Here is a 22913-nt window from a genome sequence, read left to right as displayed (position 1 = left end):
AGTGTGGTGAAATAGAACACAAAACATTTATTTTCTTATCTTTTTCTTTTCTTATTGTGTATGTGACAGCAGTTATAGTCCAACAAGAAATTGTAGAAATAGGGAGTATTACTGCAATGTTTTGCCGCCAGAGTGCAGCACTAGCGCTTTTAGTAAACCATAGAGTAACTTATACCATAGAGAAATATAGTAAAACAAGAGTGCTCACTCCATACATCAGTTAGACTATTAATTTCAGTGTCTACATCTAGCATCGAGTAGCGGTACTATCAGTACTGCTACTTGACAATAGATGTAGCACCGTCCGGAAAGTCTTATCTCAACAGCATAAGACTTTCCGGTCGGTGCTACATCTATTGTCAAGTAGCAGTACTGATAGTTCCGCTACTCGATGCTAGATGCTAATAGTCTTTTTGGTACTAAAACTGATGTATGGAGTGAGCAATCTATGTATTTTTTTCTCTATGCTTATACATACTGTGCCTTAAACTGTTTTTTGACAAGTTCACAGTCAATCAAATATGACATTGATACATTGAGGCGGTTTGTTTACAAAGGGGCTACCGGGACACGCTAAATCGAAACTCGGCTAACTGCTTCTTTATCGCTCGAATATGCAAGAGTGATAGAGGTTAGATAAAAAAAAATCGACTCTCGTTTGCGGCCTTAGATCGTGGCTTATTGTGGGAGTGGCGCCCCCTACGCAGTGTTTCGCGTAATATTCTCTATAGGGATCATCTTATTCAACTCTAGTGACGTTCGTTTGAAGATTTTAATTTAAATTTTGTCGATGTGTTTGTGTTCTCTTAATTTACGTCATTTGCGGCCGCAGTGCTAGTTTAGAGACAATTAACGGTACTAATTGAATCCAAATGAGGTAAGTCATAAAACGAAGGTTTCGTACTGAGGTAGCTAATGAAACAGACAGTTTAATATGATCATTGGAGTATACCAACAAAAAAAATTGCCACAACCGAATACAGAACCTTCTTTTTCTGGGTATAGAAGTCGGTTAATGAGAATGTATTTTGTTTCTACGAGAATTTTACGTACATACATATAATCACGCCTATTTCCCGGAGGGGTAGGCAGAGACCACGGATTTCCACTTGCTACGATCCTGACATACCTCTTTCGCTTCCGTTACTTTCATAACATTCCTCATACACGCTCGCCGGTTTAGGGTGCTCTTGACCTGACCTTTCTTCAGGATTAATTTCTACAAAGATTTTAATTATTCATAATGTTTAATGGGCACTATTATTTTTAAATAAAATAAGGGCCATTGTCCATTTGCCTATTACCTAAAAAGTTAGTCTTCTTGCAATCTACAGTTGAAGAACATTTTCTGTATCTTTTTAGGGTTCCGTAGCCAAATGGCAAAAAACGGAACCCTTATGGATTCGTCATGTCTGTCTGTCCGTCCGTATGTCACAGCCACTTTTTTCCGAAACTATAATAACTATACTGTTGAAACATGGTAAGTAGATGTATTCTGTGAACCGCATTAAGATATATTGAGGTATCTAATATCATTTTTTTTCTAAACTGAATAGTTTGCGCGAGAGACACTTCCAAAGTGGTAAAATGTGTGCCCCCCCCCCCCCCTCCCCTGTAACTTCTAAAATAAGAGAATGATAAAACTAAAAAAAAAATATGATGTACATTACCATACAAACTTCCACCGAAAATTGGTTTGAACGAGATCTAGTAAGTAGTTTTTTTTAATACGTCATAAATCCCCTAAATACGGAACCCTTCATGGGCGAGTCCGACTCGCACTTGGCCGCTTTTTTTTATAAGATGGATGGTAATTTTCGTGTATTTTCTTAAATAACTTTAAAACTGCGTCACAAATCTGTGATCGTTCTCATTTCATAATACTTAAGCCGTGTCGCTCGCGCGCCAAGTGTGAAGCGTCTCAAATCCAAAGATAACAGATATCGACCGCGTCAGACCCAGTTACGGGCACACGTGCATATTTTATACGAACGAGTCTACTCAACGACAGAATAGGCTCGGTAAACAAGCAAGCGAATAGAGCCCGTACCATGAGTCACTGATAGTGTCAAAACTGACATATACGCTATCGAGAACGTATTTTACTTTCTATACATCTCGTTTGCTGCACTTATATGCGAGTACAAGCGAGATGTATAGAAAGTAAATTACGTTCTCGATGGCGTTTATGTCAGTGCCAAACTGATGGTAGCCGTATAGAAAGACATGTATTTGTGTATTCTATAGCAAAAGGATGTTTCCAACCTAATTTAAATGAGAGGGCAGTCCATCGAAATCACTTGATTATAGTACCTAAAAATTGAAAATGTACTTAGAAATATTTAATATAAGATTCCTTAACTCAAAAATCTTAGTAAGTTAAGATTAGTAGTTAAGTTTAATATAATGTGTCTCTTTTTACTGAAATAAACTGTATATTTTTTTTAACCTTAGTACAGGGGTTTTAAAACTGTGTCATAGCGTTGTTTTGGAGCCTCGGGTACAGGTATCACTCGACTGCCCCTAGAATCTAGATTCATCATTTTGTCAGTGCTGAAATCCATCATTTTGATTTTATTAAATACCTACAATGACTTTTAAGACTTCTACAATTTTTAGGACTACATAATACCTATACATCTTATACAATGAATGAATCTGCGGTATACAAAAGGCCGGTCAATATCTACGGTTCGCATCCAAGGCCCTAGTTGCGAAAGGCCTGAGCATATTCCTAACGCTAATAGTCAAACGCTAGCGAGTTGTTCGCTCTACCAAACCATTAGGCCGCGGACTGTATGCACGCGATCGGTGGCCGTGGCCTTGTATCGCAACCCGCACAGAATAGGATACCTAATGCACTATAGAGCAATAATAACAAGTCACTTGGTAAAGCATTTCCAATCAAGCGAACCCTTAGAGTGTAATATTTTGTACCTAGTCAGAATCCAAAATAAATATATTAAAATCGATGTTTGACAGCCAGACAGGCCAGCAACCCACAAACCAACCATGCTTTGCCATCTTAACATATAAACTACAGATGTTTTTCACACAACGCCTTTTTATTCAGAGATTTGTTTCATATATTTCGGGCATTTTAGTACCTCTAGTCTCTTTGTAACTGCCACTGGTAGTCTTAAGTGCCTTCGGTGGCACGGAGCGCCTTCACGCCCGCGGGTACCATTGCAACTTTGCAACTTTTGCAAGTAAAATCTCTCTGACGCGTCCGCGCCAGTTAATGTTACTCATACTATTTTACAATAGGCGTTCACCGTATACACACACTAAGGGCTCGCTCATGCTCATGCTCACACAGCTCATGTTACGCTGGTCCCGCGTGCCTCGCGCAACCTTCAAGAATGCTACTAATGCGAGCCCGTAGCGGGTTCAACGACCCCCGCTGTAGGGCAGGCGGCCGCGTAAACATAACTATTATTAGACGTGAAAAACAACGGCGAAAAACAGCGATGACATCTCGAGGCCCATTCATTGCAGTTTAAGGTCTGATTTAGACAGCGCGTGAACTCGTATACGATTTTAGTTACATTGCGGACCATTGAGGTTACGTCAATTGAGCCGACCGAACAAATGACGCAATGTAATGAAACTCGCATGCGTGTTCTCGCACCGTCTAAATTAGCCCTAACCTAAGTGATGCAAGACGACTGTAATGCAGCTACAGAATCAATTAAGACGTTAAAGTTAGACCTAGGTAAGTCTGCAACGATTCTGATAGCACACGCAGTGCAAGTGTTATTTTAAAAGTCAAACTTCGATGAAATTATGACGTATAAATAACACTTGCACTGCGTATGCTATCAAAAACATTGCAGACTTATCTTGGTCTAACTCTATAGTTCGTTTTTCTTTGCATTAGAAGAAGACTACGCGATCTTGACATGTATTTTAGTTGACAAACGCTTTTTTAAATCAGTAACTATTACTTATGAAAGCAAAAGAGTGTAAATAATCGTTTATGATTAGTGATGTACCGACTATAGTTTTGGCCGACTAGCCGACTAATCGGCACTTGGATTGCCGATTAGTCGGCTAGTCGGCCAAGTTCATAATCGTTACTTCCCGATAAAGATTACGTTCGTATGGCAACAGTAGTAGCTTTATCCAAGTTCGCATGCATTAGAAAAACATTTTTTTGCTCCTTGCGTCGTCGCGCTTTCAATATCAACTGAAAGATGTTCTGTGCTACTGCGACAATACATCCTATACATATGAACACAATCTCATTTTATAGCCTCATTACGTATTTGAGTAAAATGGGCATGTAACATTTGATTAATATTGGCTTTTTATTTTATTTATGTCCTGTTTTCTGTAATTAATAATAGGCCGACTAATCGGCCTTTTTTTGCCGACTAGTCGCCGACTAATCGCCGACTACAAATGTGGCCGGATAGTCGGCTTTCCCGACTAGTCGGCGACTAGTCGGTACATCCCTATTTATGATTAATAATTGTTTCATATTTGCCGTGACTTACATTTCAAAAGTGTTTTTCAATAAAAAGTCACGTCAACTTTCTTACATAATAAATGAATGGCGTTGGCGCCTTACTTCATTCTAGTTAGGACGCCAATTAACGAAGCGGTGTGAAGCGCTTTAGGACACTCCATCTTGTAGTTAAAGGGCTTGTGCACAAATCACGCGAGGTTCGATAAGGGGTCACGAAAAAATCACGACAGATCACGTTAGGGGAGGAGACCTCACGTGTATTTTTTCTACAGTGAAAGAAAGAAAAAAACAATTTATCCTAAAATAAGGTCGAATGAAAAAAAAAAAAAAATACACGTGAGGTGAGCCAAGAACTTCACCAAATATCACCAAGGAGCAAGGGGTAGTGGCTAAAAACAAGTGAGTCCAGTACAAACCGTAAAAATATTTAATATTAGTAAGTCTCCCAAGTTTAAATTCGACCACCAAGGGGGAGGGAAGGGGTCAAAAAGTAGCCTAAAAAACTTCGAGTGATTAGTGCAAATACCCTGGTGATCAGTGGCCCTGGCACCATCAGAGTCGCTTGCATTCGTTGCATTAAAAACTCCAATCACGCATTCATGTACCGACGTTGCGATGTTTCGCCTTGCGAAGGGAGAGGTAACATCAATTTGACCATAGGTGAGCTTTATGTGATTACAATAAGGCTTAAGATATGCCAGTTAGCTGTGAATGGTACCTAATGTCATCGGCTGTCATTGACCCGTGTTGATACGCGCCGCACGCGCACATCACATTGTAAGGGCTGCCAAAAGGGACAGTACAGTCTCCAAATTATTTTAAATAATACTACTACCCGCCCCGGCTTCGCACGGGTTAACAAATTATACATACACCTTCCTCTTGAATCACTCTATCGATATGTGAAAACCGCATGAAAATCCGTCCAGTAGTTTTTGAGTTTGTCGCGAACATACAAACACACAAACAGACAGACGCGGCGGGGGCTTAGTTCTATAAGGTGTAGTGATACTTCGTGCATAGAATCGAGTGTCCCATTGCTGATGTTTAAGTGGAGTCCAGACGAGACAATTTTTCGCCAATCTGATGAAATTGTCCGATCGAATCAGGCCGTGCGGACGCAAACGCCAGTTTGATACCCCGATCAAATCAGCAGGTGCGGACACAAAAATGCCAATTTTCGAAGTTAGTATCTATGGAATGCAAATTGGTGATTAAATTGTATACGTGTGGAACTGTGGACGCTAGATGAGATTGGCGCCAATTCTTTTCCTGATCAAATCGGCCGATTTTCCCAGGTCGCCTGGACTCTAACTAATAGTACATTGTGAACAAGAAGTAAGTGAAATATTGCAAGCGAGGGTGTTAATTCACGACAACCGGCTGGAATGAATTAAAGACTCGAGTTTGCAATATTCTAACCAGTGACATAATTTAAAAAAAAAATCTATAACTCCCTACGTGACTCCTGTCACGATTGTTTACCCTTTTTCTAATGCTAAAAAATAAATAATAGGGTATTTGACTTCTAGTCAAAACGGTATCTTTTTTCGAACTGTCAAAAGCATTTTGCAACTATGGAATTTATATGAAAGACTAGCATGTGACGTCACAATCAAATTATATAGTGTTATACGGATATATAGAAATTGTGTCTAAAAATAACTGCCGTCTACGTTACTCTATTAATCTTCTGGTGCCTTATTTCTTGCATGGTGTAAAATAATTTATTTTAAATAGCCAAATACCCTATAGTTAACTTTCAAAAACTTACAAATTCATCATCGTAACGCATGAATTGTACGAATGCATTTTTTCAGCGTGCGTTCTCAGCTCTGGTGTGTTCTAAATATATCTTATATCTCGCATGTGGGGCGTTTACGAGCCAAACGAAACGACAATAACAAAAACAAACTGAAATGGTATAATAAACCGCGACACACAGTCTGAGATATCGACCGTCCCAAGTAGAAAGCACGGCTGGTACTAGTTTTTAGGGTTCCGTACCCAAAGGGTAAAAAACGGGACCGTATTACTAAGACTTCGCTGTCCGTCCGTCTGTCACCAGGCTGTATCTCATGAACCGCGATAGCTAGACTGTTGAAATTTTCACAAATGATGTATCTCTGTTGCCGCTATAACAATAAATACTAAAAATAAAATAAAATAAATATTTAAGGGGGGGACCATACAACTAACACGATTTTTTTGCTCTATTTTTTGTTGATGGTGCGGAACCCTCCGTGCGCGAGTCCGACTCGCACTTGGCCGGTTTTTTTTATGCTACAAATAGTTATAAGTACCTACTAAGAAAATAAAACGAGTAAGTAGAAGTTTTCTATGCAAAACTGTTTAATAAAAGAGATATACTTGGTCAAGCAAATCTTGTCAGTAGAAAAAGGCGGCAAATTTGAAAAATCGCGGGTTAGCAAGACTACGTTTGAATTGTTCGAAAATCGCGAGTCTTATATATCTTATCTGTGAAACTGTTTTGTTTACATTTCATCGTTGTTCGATGTACATTGCTGTTATTTATTCCTAGGGATACCATACTTTAGTTTGCTTTACTTTGCTACTAACATATCTGGCTTGACAGACTATAAATAACTAGGTACAGTCAACAGCCACGGTTCATGAGATACAGCCTGGTGATAGACAGACAGAGGGACAGCAAGTCTTAGTAATAGGGTCCCGTTTTTACCCTTTGGGTACGTAACCCGTAACCCTAAAAAGAGGAATTGCCTGTTTCTTCCAACAGTTGTAAAATGTTTGTATTGTATGTATTGCAACAATGTCCCGTCGTGCCACGGTCTCCGCCCGCGACCGCTACGCAATAAATACTATTTAATGAACGTATTGTTTTGAGTTTATCAGTAGCGGTTTAAGTTTAGGGCTCGGTAAGTTAGATAGCTATCGAGTTTCGGACTGCTCCGAGCCAGGCATGGCTCACTCCGCGATTTCGTCGCGTCGCTACAAGTACCTACAAGTACATGCGGCCCACACCAAGTTTGGTGTCTAGCCATAGTAGTTGCCGCGCACCGCTACGGAACGGACGCCTGCTCGCGCTTGCGCCACCTAGCGGTCATATCTGTCGTAATAAACGTCATTCTATGGAACTTGCTAACTATGTAAATTCATCATTCAGAGACAATAGGGATGATGACACATGTTGAATTTTATAACAAAATCTAGTAAAATAGATAGCAAATGAGCAATTTATCACAATATTGTGGATATTAAAAGAATATATTGAAATAATACAAAAATACACAGCACCTGAAAGTTTCAAAATATAAGTTTTTTTAACTTTCAAAAACGAAATAAATAAGGTTTACCATTCGATTCCTCACATTTTATCCAAAAACAGATTGTATAGCAACCAGTGTTGGCCGAAACGTTAATGCAATTGAAAATGTTGGCCATTAACCATTATAAATTGAACCTTAAACCGTAACGCACGATTACAGTTTACGGTTCAATTTATAATGGTTAATGGCCAACATTTTCAATTGCATTAACGTTTCGGCCAACACGGATAGCAACTATATACATAAACGCAATATTTCACAGACAAAAATGCAATTTTCTTGTTTTGTTCATACTTCAAGATGCGATCTCAGTGAACTTGACGTCACGTTCAAATAGCGATTTGTTAGGGGCGTTTCGCGAGTGAAGTACGACTTTGACTATCATTTTTGACTTTTGTATTGCTTTAATGCAATGGGTCCCATATAGACATTTGATCCTAAACACAAACCTGATTGATTGATAATGATACGATAAATGAAAATTTGTCATCTAGCCTATTCCAATATGGCGGTTTGTTTACATAGTTAGCAAGTTCCATATAATGTAGTTTACTCGGAATCAGAAGAATTAAAATCATTTCAAGGACTGAATTGCTCACAATCATTTTGATAAAACACCTCGCCTATCTTAAAGGTTTTACCTTCAGCCCGCTATAAACATTTAAAACGCAAAACATTGACTCAAGTGCGCCGAACATAGACTAGGAATCCTCTAGACGGAGTTTAGAGCAATTATTTCATGAAACCGATGCTGCCAAAAAAAGGGGGTGCGGGGGACGAGGTGAGCGAATCCCGTGCCGTGATTGGTCCGTGCAAAGACACGGACCAATCACGACACGGGATTGACTCGAAGATGGAGTAAAACTACCGTATAAGTGGCAGAGGGGGTAGCGTTACTATGCTCAGTCTAGAGGATGTCTTGTCTGTGACGCCGAACGTCACCGTCGATAACGATGTTTGGTCGCGCAAGGTCGATAATATCCGATTAAAGATAACCCAGCCGTGTCTTTGCCTTTCATGACATTCTATTGATTATGTATTTCTCAGGTTATTAAATGTGAATTTTATTTGCATCGTTTGATAGGTCATAGCCCGGGCGTAAGAATACGGCTACGGCATCCCCTGCCTGTCGTAAAAGGCGACTAAAAGGGGTCCTTGGGGTCGGAGACGGTCGCAGCTAGGGACTGCGACTGCAAAAAGAGGGGACCCATAAAGGGGTACAACGCTAGGACGGCACTGGCGCGTTCATTGGAGATCCCAGAGCCGTCCGAAATGCGCCGAGGAGGAGAACTGGGAGGTTTTTAGTCGGTGAAAGTCCGACATACCCTCCGCGCTGTCCCTGCGGTGCGGAGGTATCCATAAAGGATTTTCCTCCCAATAAAAAAAAAGGTCAAATCAGGGATTAGCGTTTAGAAAAATACGAATCATGCTGATAAAAATCTCCATTGGCTATAGCCTCCGTGGCGTAGTTGGGTTCTCGTCCTCTATGTAGAGTCACCTGCAATAATATGTTAGGCCACGACGCCCACATTTGTAGAGCCATAAGAGCGTGTCACATATTTTTGCGGCCTTCGAAGAGTAACATATTATTCCACGTGACTGTACTCCAGAGTTCGAAAGGATAATTATGAAAGATACTCGTAGTTATCTTGATAATTATCGTGATAAATATCGTTATTTTTATGCCTGATAATTGTCGATTTGAAAATAACCTAAAATTTAGAAAACGGGTCAATCATTATTTTTTACTATCCAAGAATTCAAAGAAAGTAAATAAATATAGCACCATCCATTGGCCTTTGCGTCTATTGCAGACGATTTATGGTGCAAATCGGAGAGACAATTACCTCTCCAGACTTAACACCGCTTGGGACGGAATTAAGAAAATGCAGGGATGCCCAGCACCTGCATTACCCTCTCGGCTTCACTGTCTTAACCCACAGGAAAGGCGAGCCAATACGTGTGCCGTGTGGTGGCCGGCTTTAGAATAGCGCCAACCCTCACATGGGATAAGGGTGTCGTACGAGGCGACTAAGTCCACAAACGAAGCAAAAAGCACCATCCATGCCTGGGATAATTATCAAGTCTATAATTATCTGGACAATTTCGAACCCAGCTGTACTCCAGCAGCGCTCCCCATTAGGGCTTCCGAGAATACCGGGATCCCATCTTTATAAACGCATTTTTCAATACCGGTATTTTTAAAGGCAATACCGGGATCCCGGTATTTTAAAAAACGAGGGATATGCGCAGTATAAACCCTTTAAATCCATTAATTAGGCTGTGTCAAAAAGCTTACTAAACGTCAGACGCATCTAGAGCTAGACCAAGAAAAGTCTGCAACGATTTTGATAGCACGCGCAGTGCAAGTGTTATTTTAATAAACGTCAAACTTCTATGAAATTATGACGTACAAATAACACTTGCACTGCGTACTGCGTATGCTATCAAAATCGTTGCAGACTTTGGGAAACAATAGAGCAGTGGTTCCTAACCTGGGGGTAATTACCCCCGTGGGGGGTAAAACTGGTATTTTACGGGGGTAATAAGCTAACCTAATATAACAATACAACAAACTACAGATGTGCAAGTTGCGGAAAGTTTCCAAAAAATTCTATAAATTCTCGGAAATTTCATGAAACTTTCAGTAGGAAATATGGGAAATTTAAATTTAAAATTTCCCATATTTCCGAAACATTTCGCAATTTTGGAAAGTTTCCTTAGGCACATCAGTACAACAAACGTACACGTTTTATTTTTTAATATCTGGGAGACCGAGCGAAGCTCGGAAAACATATAAAAACTCAAAAATGCGCGTTTTCCCAGAGATAAGACCTAGCTAGATCGATTTTTCGCCCCCAAAAACCCCCATATAGCAAACTTCATCGAAATCGTTAGAGCCCTTTCCAAGATCCCCGAAATATATATACATATAAATAAATAAATATACAAGAATTGCTCATTTAAAGGTATTAGATAGATTACCATTGGGAGGAGGGGTAAAATCAGGTTCCCTAGTTAGTCATAGGGGTGACCGGACTGAAAAGGTTAAGAACCACTGCACTAGAGACCCTATTAAACTAGTACTCACAATGATCTCCTCAGGGTCGGCCTCCACGATGACCTGTTTGAACTCGATGTCTCCATTGACTACGGCCTCCGAGTCGTAGTTGGGGTCGTTCTCGTCTTCCATGTACTCCTCCAGGAGTTCGGAGCCCGGGGCTCCCCATACGCCCTTGCCACCCGCGCCTCCTGGACAAAAATAAGACAAAAATTAATTTAATTAGTAGCTATCTCACAGATAGGTATCAGAGTGTTAGGGTCGGTGACTGCCTAAGTAAAAGCTTGCCAACAGTCTTCGGGGTACCTCAAGGAAGCGTACTTGGCCCAACGTTATTTGTCATTTACTCTTGCTACTGGTATTTTATCTTGCTAGTTCTACTTGGTTAATAAAGAAATTTATCTTATCTTAATTAAGCTGGTTTCCTACAGGACAGGCATCGCCTAGTGTAGGAATCTGGCCAACTACAGGATAGTCATTCCTAATTCTTTCAAATTCTATACCTGTAAAGTTCATTCAGTAATATAAGTATATTGTGTGTAATTAACCTGAATTTGTAAAGATGGATAAAAATATATGTTATGTTAAAAAATATAGTATAGATCATGAATGGTGCTGCAAGGTATTTCAAACACCTGCTCTTCCCGCCTCGCACAGCTAATGGCTCCTCTACACGATGGGCCAACGCCGGCCACTCCAAGGGACGCATTTATGCGTTAGAGGGAGCAAGTGATATTGCTATCTCATTCTACCGCATGGCTGCGTCCCTTGGAGTGGCCGGCGTTGGCCCATCGTGTAGAGGAGCCATAAACTGTGAATGAACTGTCGCCTGCGGTATTTCCAGACCATTACGACCTTCAAGAATCGTAGAATCGTAGCTTGACGGGGACTAGTAAGTCCAGGAACTACTCTATTTTTCCATTGTAAAGAGACCAGGCACAGACCTATCAGAAGAATACGCGTGCATTTCCTAGGAATAGTAAACGGGTGACCTAAATTCATAGAAAATAGAAAGACATTCAACAGTACAATATTTCTGGCATTTGCCCAGGGAAATTGCATTTCACATGCTGCTGTTATGATATATGATCATTTATATTCCTATACACAAACAATAGGGTATTTGACAGTATTTAAAATAAATTATTTTACACAATGCAAGAAATAAGGCACCAGAAGAGTAATAGAGAATCGTAGACAGAGTTATTTTTATTTTAGACCCAATTTCTATTTTAAATCCCGCATTAAACTATAAAGAGTAGGTAGGTAGGTAGGGACCGTGACGTCACATGCTAGTGTTTCATATTAAATTCCATAGTAGCAAATTGGAAACAGTTCGAAAAAAGAAACTGATTTGACTAGTAGATAAATACCCTATTCGGCCTATAGGCGTCCCACTGCTGGGCAAAATCCTACTAGGAAAATAATCTATTGAAAAATAAATATATAGGAAAATATGCGAATTGGTTAGAGATGCTATACGTATCGGGAAAGGAACATATTGAGAAATTAAAAAGCGGCCAAGTGCGAGTCGGACTCGCCCATGAAGGGTTCCGTATTTAGGCGATTTATGACGTATTAAAAAAAAAAGCGGCCAAGTGCGAGTCGGACTCGCCCATGAAGGGTTCCGTATTTAGGCGATTTAAGACGTATAAAAAAAAACTACTTACTAGATCTCGTTCAAACCAATTTTCGGTGGAAGTTTACATGGTAATGTACATCATATATTTTTTTTAGTTTTATCATTCTCTTATTTTAGAAGTTACAGGGGGGGGGGACACACATTTTACCACTTTGGAAGTGTCTCTCGCGCAAACTATTCAGTTTAGAAAAAAATGATATTAGAAACCTCAATATCATTTTTGAAGACCTATCCATAGATACCCCACACGTATGGGTTTGATGAAAAAAAAAATTTTGAGTTTCAGTTCGAAGTATGGGGAACCCCAAAAATTTATTGTTTTTTTTCTATTTTTGTGTGAAAATCTTAATGCGGTTCACAGAATACATCTACTTACCAAGTTTCAACAGTATAGTTCTTATAGTTTCGGAGAAAAGTGGCTGTGACATACGGACGGACAGACAGACGGACAGACGGACAGACGGACAGACGGACAGACAGACAGACAGACAGACAGACAGACAGACAGACATGACGAATCTATAAGGGTTCCGTTTTTTGCCATTTGGCTACGGAACCCTAAAAACTACTTACTAGATCTCGTTCAAACCAATTTTCGGTGGAAGTTTACATGGTAATGAACATCATATATTTTTTTTAGTTTTATCATTCTGTTATTTTAGAAGTTACAGGGGGGGGGGGGACACACATTTTACCACTTTGGAAGTGTCTCTCGCGCAAACTATTCAGTTTAGAAAAAAATGATATTAGAAACCTCAATATAATTTTTAAAGAGCTATCCATAGACACCCCACACGTATGGGTCTGATGAAAAAAAAAATTTTGAGTTTCAGTTCTAAGTATGGGGAACCCCAAAAATTTATTGTTTTTTTTTTTTTTTTTGTGTGAAAATTTTAATGCGGTTCACAGAATACATCTACTTACCAAGTTTCAACAGTATAGTTCTTATAGTTTCGGAGAAAAGTGACTGTGACATACGGCGGACAGACGGACAGAGACAGACAGACAGACAGACAGACAGACAGACAGACATGACGAATCTATAAGGGTTCCGTTTTTTGCCATTTGGCTACGGAACCCTAAAAAGTGGTAAAATTTGCGAATGGCAGAAATCGCAACTAGGAAAAAACGATTTTCGGAAAATAGTAGCACCACTCGGCACAGGCCTCCTCTCATGTGCGAGAGGGCTAGGGCTAGACACTAGACCACACGCCGGTTGGGGACTTCACATACACCTTTCAATTTCTTCATGGATGTAGGTATGCAGGTTTCCTCACAATGTGTTCGTTCAAAAAGCTAGTGGTAGACAAGGACCGGAAAACCCCTCTTTACGCTTAATCCTATCCATTCGGTAACCCAATCAATTCGGTTACCGTATCATTCGGTAACCCTATCATACTGTTACCTGATTGTAACGGTAAGCTTATTGAAACGGTAACCTTAACCTTTAACCGAGTTAATCTCAAAACCCCATCGCGTTAGGGTTTTTGTTAGGGGTTTTTAACCGGTTTTTATTCAGTTATGGTAACCTTTATTATCGATTGCTTATTGGTTTGCTACATTCGTATTTAGTGATGTGCCGTCAGTCAAATACCTACTAAAAGAAATAGTTAATTTATTAATAGAACTAATAGTTTATTTTGTTATTTTTGTAATTTTTTTTAATTTTGCTTATTTTAATGTTTTTGTTTATTTTAATGTTTTTGTTTATTTTACTTATTTTGTTTATTTTACTTATTTTGTTTATTATGTTAATTTTTTATTTTGTTTATTATGTAAATTTTTTTATTTTGTTTATTTTACTTATTTCATTTATTTTATTTGTTATTAATTTTGTTAATTTTATTTATATAATTTATTTTGATTATTTTGAATGTATATAACATTTTACATATTTTATTTATATTTTATATATTTTTATATAGTTTATATATTTGATATATTTTATATATTTTATTTATTTTATTTATTTTATTTATTTTATTTGTCTTATTTATTTTATTAGGATAAAGTTCATTTATTTAACTTAAAAGGTAATAATAAAAAAACATTACAACTAACTATGAATTAAAAATTTAAAACCTAAACTAAAATATATAAACAACATAAAGTAACCTAAATAAAATTAAAACTACCTACAAAACTAAAACTACTACTTAAAAAAGGAAAACTAAAAATCTATATCTAAAGAGGGCCCCTGGGGCATAGTACCAAAGATACTGGCAGCATTTCCTCGCTGAATTGCAACGCTTATTCGTTGAGCGAGGAAGCTGCCAGCTCTTTTGTCCCCAGTGACCTCAACCAGCCGTTTGGCCAAATATGTAAATAGATTTTGAGCTCCCGGACCCCACGGACCGAGGGTCTCAACACCGAAAGGAATAAAGTTGTAATTGGCGTCGAGACCCCCGTATTTCCGCCTCTTGAGGGTCTCGGCAGCTTCGGCAGCAGCACCCGCTTTCTTGGTAGTACCGTGAAGGTGAGACGGTGCCAGTGTGTCCACGCAGGTCGCGTCCCACACCAACACTCGTCCCATCCTCCACGGAATCAGCGACATACCATCAGGTCTCTTGCCATCGTCCCGAGCTATACCGGCCGGCTCGAGTATCGCAGGCACGTTGACGGTGACAAGAGACCGGCGGATAATGTCATTGAGCGCGGCGTGACGAGACAATCGCCCCGCGCTTCGCTGGCAAGACAGACCATGACGCCCCATCTGATCCACATCACTCCCACAGTGGCATATATGCGGCGCACAGATTGGAACCCCCAGGCGTAGACCAACTGCCACACGGAGGGTGTTTCCGTCTAGATGAGTGCCAGTATTGGGTGAGGGATATGCGTTGAGCCAGTGGCCAGCGTCCCTACAACCAACTGCGATCAAACGAGCGCGTTCAGCTCCTTCGCTGTTATCTAAACATGTGGTATACGTTAATTTCGATAAAGCATCATCCCAGCTCCTCTGTGATTTTAGATTATATGGAGGGTCAATTCCCGGGCATGCAGACAGCCAGGCATTTCTAGCATCGCCCAAGCCTGTGATCTCATAGTTTGTGGGTAAAACCCTTAGGATTTTTCCTACAAGATCAGCAGAGCTATGGACGGACGATAGAAATGCCGGCAGTGAAACGCTAGAGATTTTGCGTAAGCCCAGCCCGCCGTACCGAACGGGTAGAGACGCTTGTAACCACGATTGATCGGATAGCTTTATATTAAGAATACGCTCTAAGGTAGTCCGGACCATGAAGTCTATAGGTAGCAGCAAATTTACATGTTTCCAGAAAGGGCTGCAGCGAAGCACATACATTAACTGGGGAACAAAAAGACAAAATTTAAGAATGGTGAGGGCTGAATGGGGGCTGATTTCTAGAAGACGGTCGGCGTAATTTGGAAATTTGGAAACGGTGTTACTGATAAATGTTGGAAAATAAACGTCAAAAATTGGAGTCCCCAGGAGGCTAAGGGAATCTCTTGTAACAGTGGTAACATTAGGTGTTATAGTATTGAATTTCTCTGTAACGTCCGAGTGGTTTAGTGACGGATCGTGAATATATAGTTCACATTTATTACAGTTCAGGTCTAGACCTATGGACTCGAACTTGGACTTGAGAACGGAGAGATCCGAAAGGACTGTTTCCAAGTTGCCTCCTAATGTTCCATCGTCCAGGTACCAGACATTGAAATCAGAAGATAAATTTTGAATGATGGGGTTGATAGCTAAACAAAAGATAGCCGGCCCCAAGGGATCACCCTGCTGGCATCCTACTTCCGAAGAAATTTCATGACTGCGGTACATTAATTTGGAAGGATCAGCGTAACAATGAAGGAGGTAATTATAAAGCTCTGGGGTGTTATTCCTGATTTCCGCCAGCAGGGTGTCTCTATTCACAGAGTTAAATGCGTTTTTGATGTCAATCTTTAATAAAACTTGGCATTGGTCGTTGCTGAGGTATGTGCGAAGCGCGTGAACAGCCGCCTCGCAACCACCTTTTGTACCACAACCTAATTGTACTGGTTCGAACCTATGCTGCAATTTTGAGATAATGTGCCGAACAGAAATTTTTGATGCCAAACGCCTAAACGTCGATCCAACTGCGATCGGTCTCACGCCACCGTCCTTTTTTGTTAAAGCAATTAAATTGGCTCCGTAGAGAATAGGGACAATATCTGCATGTACACGGCCACTCAACATAAGATTTACCATGTTAGTTAAAGATATAATGAGTTTTCTGCCGGCATCACCAACACCGTGTGCTATGAGATCTTTAAGGTGTTGTGGTGAAATTCCATCAAGACCTCCAGCTGAGCCGGTTTTGAAATTATAAATTGCATCAACTATATCCTTATCTTCGACTTGGAGGCATTCTTCGATCGCAGTTGGTGGATCCAGGAAAAACGGAACAGTGGAGGCTGAGGGATGCTTTGAACGCAAGGCTGTAAGGGTTTCGGTAGAATCTGGAGATAATATGTCACTGGAAAACAAAATACGAGCAGCGCCTTTCAAGTCTCCGTCAGTAATCTTATTTTCTACCGTTTTTGCTAGGTTGAAGGCAGAAAACTTGTGACCTACTCGAGCTGTTTTGTCAAAAGGCAAATCTAAAGGCTTTATACAGTTATTTTTGATTTTTTGAGTTAAGGATAGCTTTTTGTCCTCAGAAGTGACATGTAAAGTGTTGTAAACAAAAGTAAGGAGATTGCTCCATGTATCCATGTCGTTTACCGTCACGCATTGGTCAATTAAATAGGACAGGCGAGTGGCAACGCATATCCTAGCGCCGCTAGGAATTCTTTTTGTAACTGGAAAGCTATTTTTGAGGTAACTAAGGTAGAGATGCAGACTTGGACGTGGCGGGGCTTCATTAGAGAGCGATGGACTCGAACTCGAAGCTGGAGCAGCATTTTGTGATAAACAGATTCTGTGTGTTTTGGAAAAATGGATATTGAGACCGCGGGAACTTTGAAAAGATTTGTGACATAAATGGCAAGGGAAATTTGTCGAAACGGCCGGTTGACTTAAAGTAGGCATATACAAGATGTTAGATAGACTTAGTATAAAACTTACAATAATATAAGGGATATAAAAAATGTAGTAATAAGTAAATTAGGTAATGCGACGCTCTTCCTCTGACCACCGAAAAGCTTTGGCGGTGTGGTAAGTTTATCGTTTGTTTACTTGCTGTAGGCTTCTTTGAGGCAGGGCCTGCCGGGCTTCGTGTGAAGATTAGTGGTTTTTGTGAGACAGCGGGTATAGTTTTACACAAAGCGCTGGAACTCAACTTCACGAAACAACCACCATCTAATAGTTATTTAAATGTGTCTAGTTTTTTTGTAAATATTATTCTTGCTTTATTAACTAAAATTAAAATAAACCTACTTAAAAATTAAACTAATACTTATAATATTATATAAAAACTAAAATGCAATACTAATAAAATAGATGAAAATAATATAATTTATTTTATTTGTTTTATCTATTTTATTTGTTTTATTTATTTTAGAAACTTACACAATTAAAAGTAGTAGTAACTACAAAAATTAAATTAATTCAGAATAACATTCTAATTGAATAAAACGTTATTTAGTATAATCCTACATCTGGAATAAATATTCCGTTTTGTCTTTTTCATTTAAAATAAAAGTGTCATGATTTATTCACTTTCATTTTATTCTAAAATAACGAGTGCAAGAATTATTCTTATTGAAATCGATTGGATTAAGAATGAAATTTCTGTTTTTATTCTTATTCTTATTCAAGTTATTTTTTGCCCAAGTCTGCTCTAGATTACTCTCGTGTTGTTGAAGGTGACTATTGAACAAAATCTGCAAAATATCTTTCATGTATGAAGTCAATTATTTGCACTTCCTAGTACCTAATAACATGAAGATAATAAATATACCTACACAGGCGAAGCAACATGCGTATTTAAATCAAAACGCTGCGCTCCGCTGGCACGCGCTACAACGCAAGTGCACCGAATGTTTAAAGGTCGTCGTATTTTCTATTGTATTAGGATATTTAGGATTAAGCAGAATGCGGTAAGAGTCATAGTGACAACAATAAAGCCTTATTATTGTACTACACTACAGTATTGTTATCAGTGCTCTGCCGTGTCATGACTAATTGATGTAATTGTAGATACATGAGTTAGTGGTAACAAGGTTAAATGGCATTTATTTGGTCATATTATACGTCATATTATATGTAGTACAATGTATATAGATAGTAAAATGAATTTCACCCCTCTTTTCAATGGTCGGATTGATTTGAATTTTTTTTAGCGTAAAAGATTTTATTGTGATAGATAGATACATTTTTTGAAACGGCGATGATAATTTTATAATGAAGCTACATAGAAAGTAAACTGCGAAATTATAATTATGATGGTTCAATGTATATTTCTTTGCGTATTAAGTATGTATTTTGTTTATTATTCCTATCAGCCTTGAGGTCTGACGTATGCTATCTCTTTCACACCTACGGAAAGTGAATGAGATAGTAAATTACTGCAGGTAAGAAAAGAGTTCTACGCTTATCACTATAATTAAATAGATTTGCAGAAAGTTGCAGGCGTGTTTCCACTTGAGACCGTCATTTATTACTCATTGGCAATAACAATAGGATTAAGTCGTGGCGTGGTGAATTCTTTGTCAGCATTTGCTAAACACGTGCGGCAAGCGTTGTGTCAAACGATATTAATACCTGTTAATTTCCGTCTAAATAATAAATGCAAATTTTAAATATCAGAAGAGCTTTTAAAAACACCATAAGTCTTGGTAGTAACTCGGATACTGAGCGCCTACCGCGAACCACGTTCGACGTCTTGCCTCTCTGTCGTACTTGTAAATTCGTACGTAAGTGTGACAGGGAGGTAACACGTCGAACGTGGTTCGCGGTAGGCCACCTGAAACCACATACAGCGTTCATTTTTTTTTTAGCATTAGAAATAAGGTAAACAATCTTGATGTGTCTTTTAATCGAAAAGCACATTTTAAAAATAAGTTACGGTAAATATGTAACAATTATGAATCTAATACGATCTTTTATAGTCTTCTGCTTTCATAAGTAATAGTTATGGTTTTTAAAAAGTGTTTTTCAATTAAAAGACATGTCAAAATCGCTTACCTTCTTTCAAGTTCTTTCTAATGCTAAAAAAAACGAACTATAAACATAATTCGAAAACAGAAAAAAATCATGAGTATTTTCCCCATTTGTTCCTGCCCAACGTGATCGCCGCGATACATGAGGCGGGGACATATGGGAATGATTTAAATGAAGTGCCTATTCCCATCTGTGCCCGGCGGGGAGAAATAGGAATACACCATATCGAGCCATTCCTTATCCTACCTTTAAAAACATCTTTTTTAGGGTTCCGTACCCAAAGGGTATAAACGGGACCCTATTACTAAGACTCCTCTGTCCGTCTGTCTGTCACCAGGCTGTATCTCATGAACCGTGATAGCTAGGCAGTTGAAATTTTCACAAATAATGAATTTCTGTTGCTGCTATTACAACAAATACTAAAAACAGCATATAATAAATATCTAAGTGGGGCTCCCATACAACAAACGTGATTTATTTGCTGGTTTTTGCGTAATGGTGCGGAACCCTTCCTGCGCGAGTCAGACTCGCACTTGGCCGGTTTTTTATTTTTTACATTAATTTAGGCACAGTGAGCCATTGAAGAGTTTCGCTATCCACCATCCGTTCAGAGCAGCTGAATTGTACCTGATGATTTAGTTATGACATTAAAAGAAATACGGGAATCGTCCAATACCAAGACTATGCGGCAGTAAATTAAATTTGTAAGATTTTATTGCATAAAATCAGGTATAAATTAGTCAAGAAACATAGTAGTTTCTTGTCTAATTTACTTCTATCTATACGTAACGCCTATACGGCACCCAGACTACATGTTTAATCCAGGAATATTATTTAGAATATAAAATCATGATTATATTTATTTGATTAAGAATGAGATTATTCTTATTCAATTTTTTCACATACGAATTATTTCCGATCAAAATTATTTGAATAATTTTGACGGGAATAAAATCAACATGATTTTATTCTTAGAAATTCTTATTAAGTAATGATTTTATTCTTGAATGCCCAACACTGCTTACTAAGTATGTATGTATCTATTTAATTTAATCAAAACTATTTCACCTACCAATGTTATAGATACCCAATGAATGTATAATGAATTCTGGTATTAATGAAAGATTTGTAGTATTAAAATAAGTTTATAACTGCTATAGATATATATTTTCTGATCGCTGCATTAAGCGGTACAAGGTAAATTACGACTTTTAGCTCATACAACTCACCGCATCTGAAAACATTTTAAACTAAAGTCTATTTTTTATTCGGTAGACTAAAATGACATTTCATAGTATGAACATCATGTGTCATTTCATTTCATACTATGAAATGTCATTTTAGTCTACCGAATAAAAAAATAGACTTTAATTGCTTATTATAAAATAAGATCATAATAACTAGTACATATGTCATTTGTTAACTATGGTAAAATATCTACCACAATCCGCTAGCGCATGTATCTTTATCACAAAGTGACTTTTTTTAATCACTTAAGATAAATTATACCTAACTAGGTACCAGTAATATTACTAGTTAGATGAAATGTGTGTGAACCCGAAAATAAAAATAATAATCTAAGTAGCATAAAATATAACTAAATAATACCAGATATTACTAGGATATGATGTTGTTTACTTGCAACCCCTTTTCTAAAAATTTCTAAACTAGAATTGCTCCGAAATTAACAAAAACAATAGGAACACACAGGTATAAAGATAAACAAAGGAATGGCCGCGCTGCGGCTCTCGCTCGCTTCAAAATAATACTGTAATCGCTCACTTATGTTTTCAATTTTAGCGTAAGGACTCAAAGTACAATATTGTTTGAATTGTCAATAAGCGAAGTTACCGGCAAAAAAACTTGTTTGTGCTGGAGCCTTCATAGACCGCCCATGCCAACCACGGTTATTCAATAATAAGTTGTATTTAAGTCTGCGTAAAGATTACAATCGTTTGAACTGGTTCAAAACCTTATTATGAGGTAACAGAATAGACTGGGTTTTTATTTCGGTTACCGGTAACAGGGGTTAACTCAATCTGATACGGTTACCGAATCAAAGTGTTACCTTATCAGACGGTTACCGTTATGGTAGGGGTTTTTATAACCACTTCTAAAATAACCCTATGAAAAACCCCGGTTAAGGTAACCGGTTCCGGTCCCTGGTGGTAGATTACATTCCTAGGGCACTAAAATAAAAAATGTCTCAGATTGTGATCTGAGGATTTCTTGAGTACTGACCGGGGTATATAGCCTCAAGCCGCCCACCATACAAAATTAAAGCCAAAGAAGTTACATTTGGTTTAATTTCATTTGTTCAAAACGTTTACGAGACTAATGAAATGCTACCTATTTTCTTTTTAATTAAGGTTGACATTCCATCGAAACTGAGTGTACATCCTAATGTACATTGGGCAGCATGAGGATATACTATTATTCTGTGCGACGAAACCAAAAAGCCACACTTTCGTTTAGGCCAGCGTGCCGTAAGTTGACGTTTTCCGCACGGAGAACAGAAATATATCAAATGTTATTCCATACATACATAAATGTCATAACATTGGGAATATTATTTAAGCGTTGTTTACCATTTTAAACTTATTCTCAATCAAATATAGCTCTTATAAGTTCAACCATAATAGTTATTCTTGTATGTTGTGTGTGTGTTAGGTATTTAAGATAAGAGAAGGTATTATTAGTGGGTATATTAGTAAACATTGTTTTTGTTGCACTATCAGGGATTTGGTTATCTTGTCAACAGCTTATAAATGTAGTAATTATCAGGTTAGAGGTAATTTGTTATAAATTTAGGAAATTAGGAGTGTGGAAAATTTGTATTGTTAGAGTAACATAAGAATAGATTTGGTTGAGGGTTCTATTTTACTAAAATGTAAATGATTTGTAACTAGACTAGTTTCATATGGAACTGTTTGGTTACATACAATACTACTTATACATAATAATTACATACAAACCCCAGCTCGTACCAATGAGGTTTTCGGAACTTATGTACATAATACCTCTCATTTGTCACTTTTCAGTGAAGGAAAACATCATGAGGAAACCGGACGAATCCCAACAAGGCCTAGTTTGTCCTCTGGGTTGGAAGGTGGCAGTTGCTTTCGTAAAAACTAGTGCCTACACAAATTCTCGGGATTAGCTTCCAAGCGGACCCCAGGCTGATATTGAAGATATTGATGACTGCATTATTTCCATATTATTTCAAAGAAAATACAAAACTTATCCCCCAGAACAGAAGTTAGAAAGTTGCTCGAGAAAATTTATTAAAACAGAAAACCTGTTTGTCTGGTCTAAAAAAATACAACAAGCAGACC

The 22913-nt window shown here is 38.4% G+C and overlaps 1 protein-coding gene across 1 annotated transcript in view; it reads right to left on the bottom strand.

The window, feature by feature from the left end:
* The window catches only part of LOC134659519 (programmed cell death protein 4), a 31552-nt gene that overhangs the window by 7719 nt on the left and 920 nt on the right, over positions 1-22913 (bottom strand). Inside the window, exon 2 of the mRNA XM_063515182.1 lies at positions 10871-11031. Coding sequence (XP_063371252.1) covers positions 10871-11031 — 161 coding nt within the window. The remainder of the gene's footprint in view (positions 1-10870; positions 11032-22913) is intronic.

Source organism: Cydia amplana, chromosome 25 (assembly GCF_948474715.1).
Source record: "Cydia amplana chromosome 25, ilCydAmpl1.1, whole genome shotgun sequence".
In the NCBI taxonomy this organism is placed as follows: domain Eukaryota; kingdom Metazoa; phylum Arthropoda; class Insecta; order Lepidoptera; family Tortricidae; genus Cydia; species Cydia amplana.
Note: the sequence above shows the minus strand (reverse complement) of the source record. Positions and strands in the feature narration are given on the sequence as shown.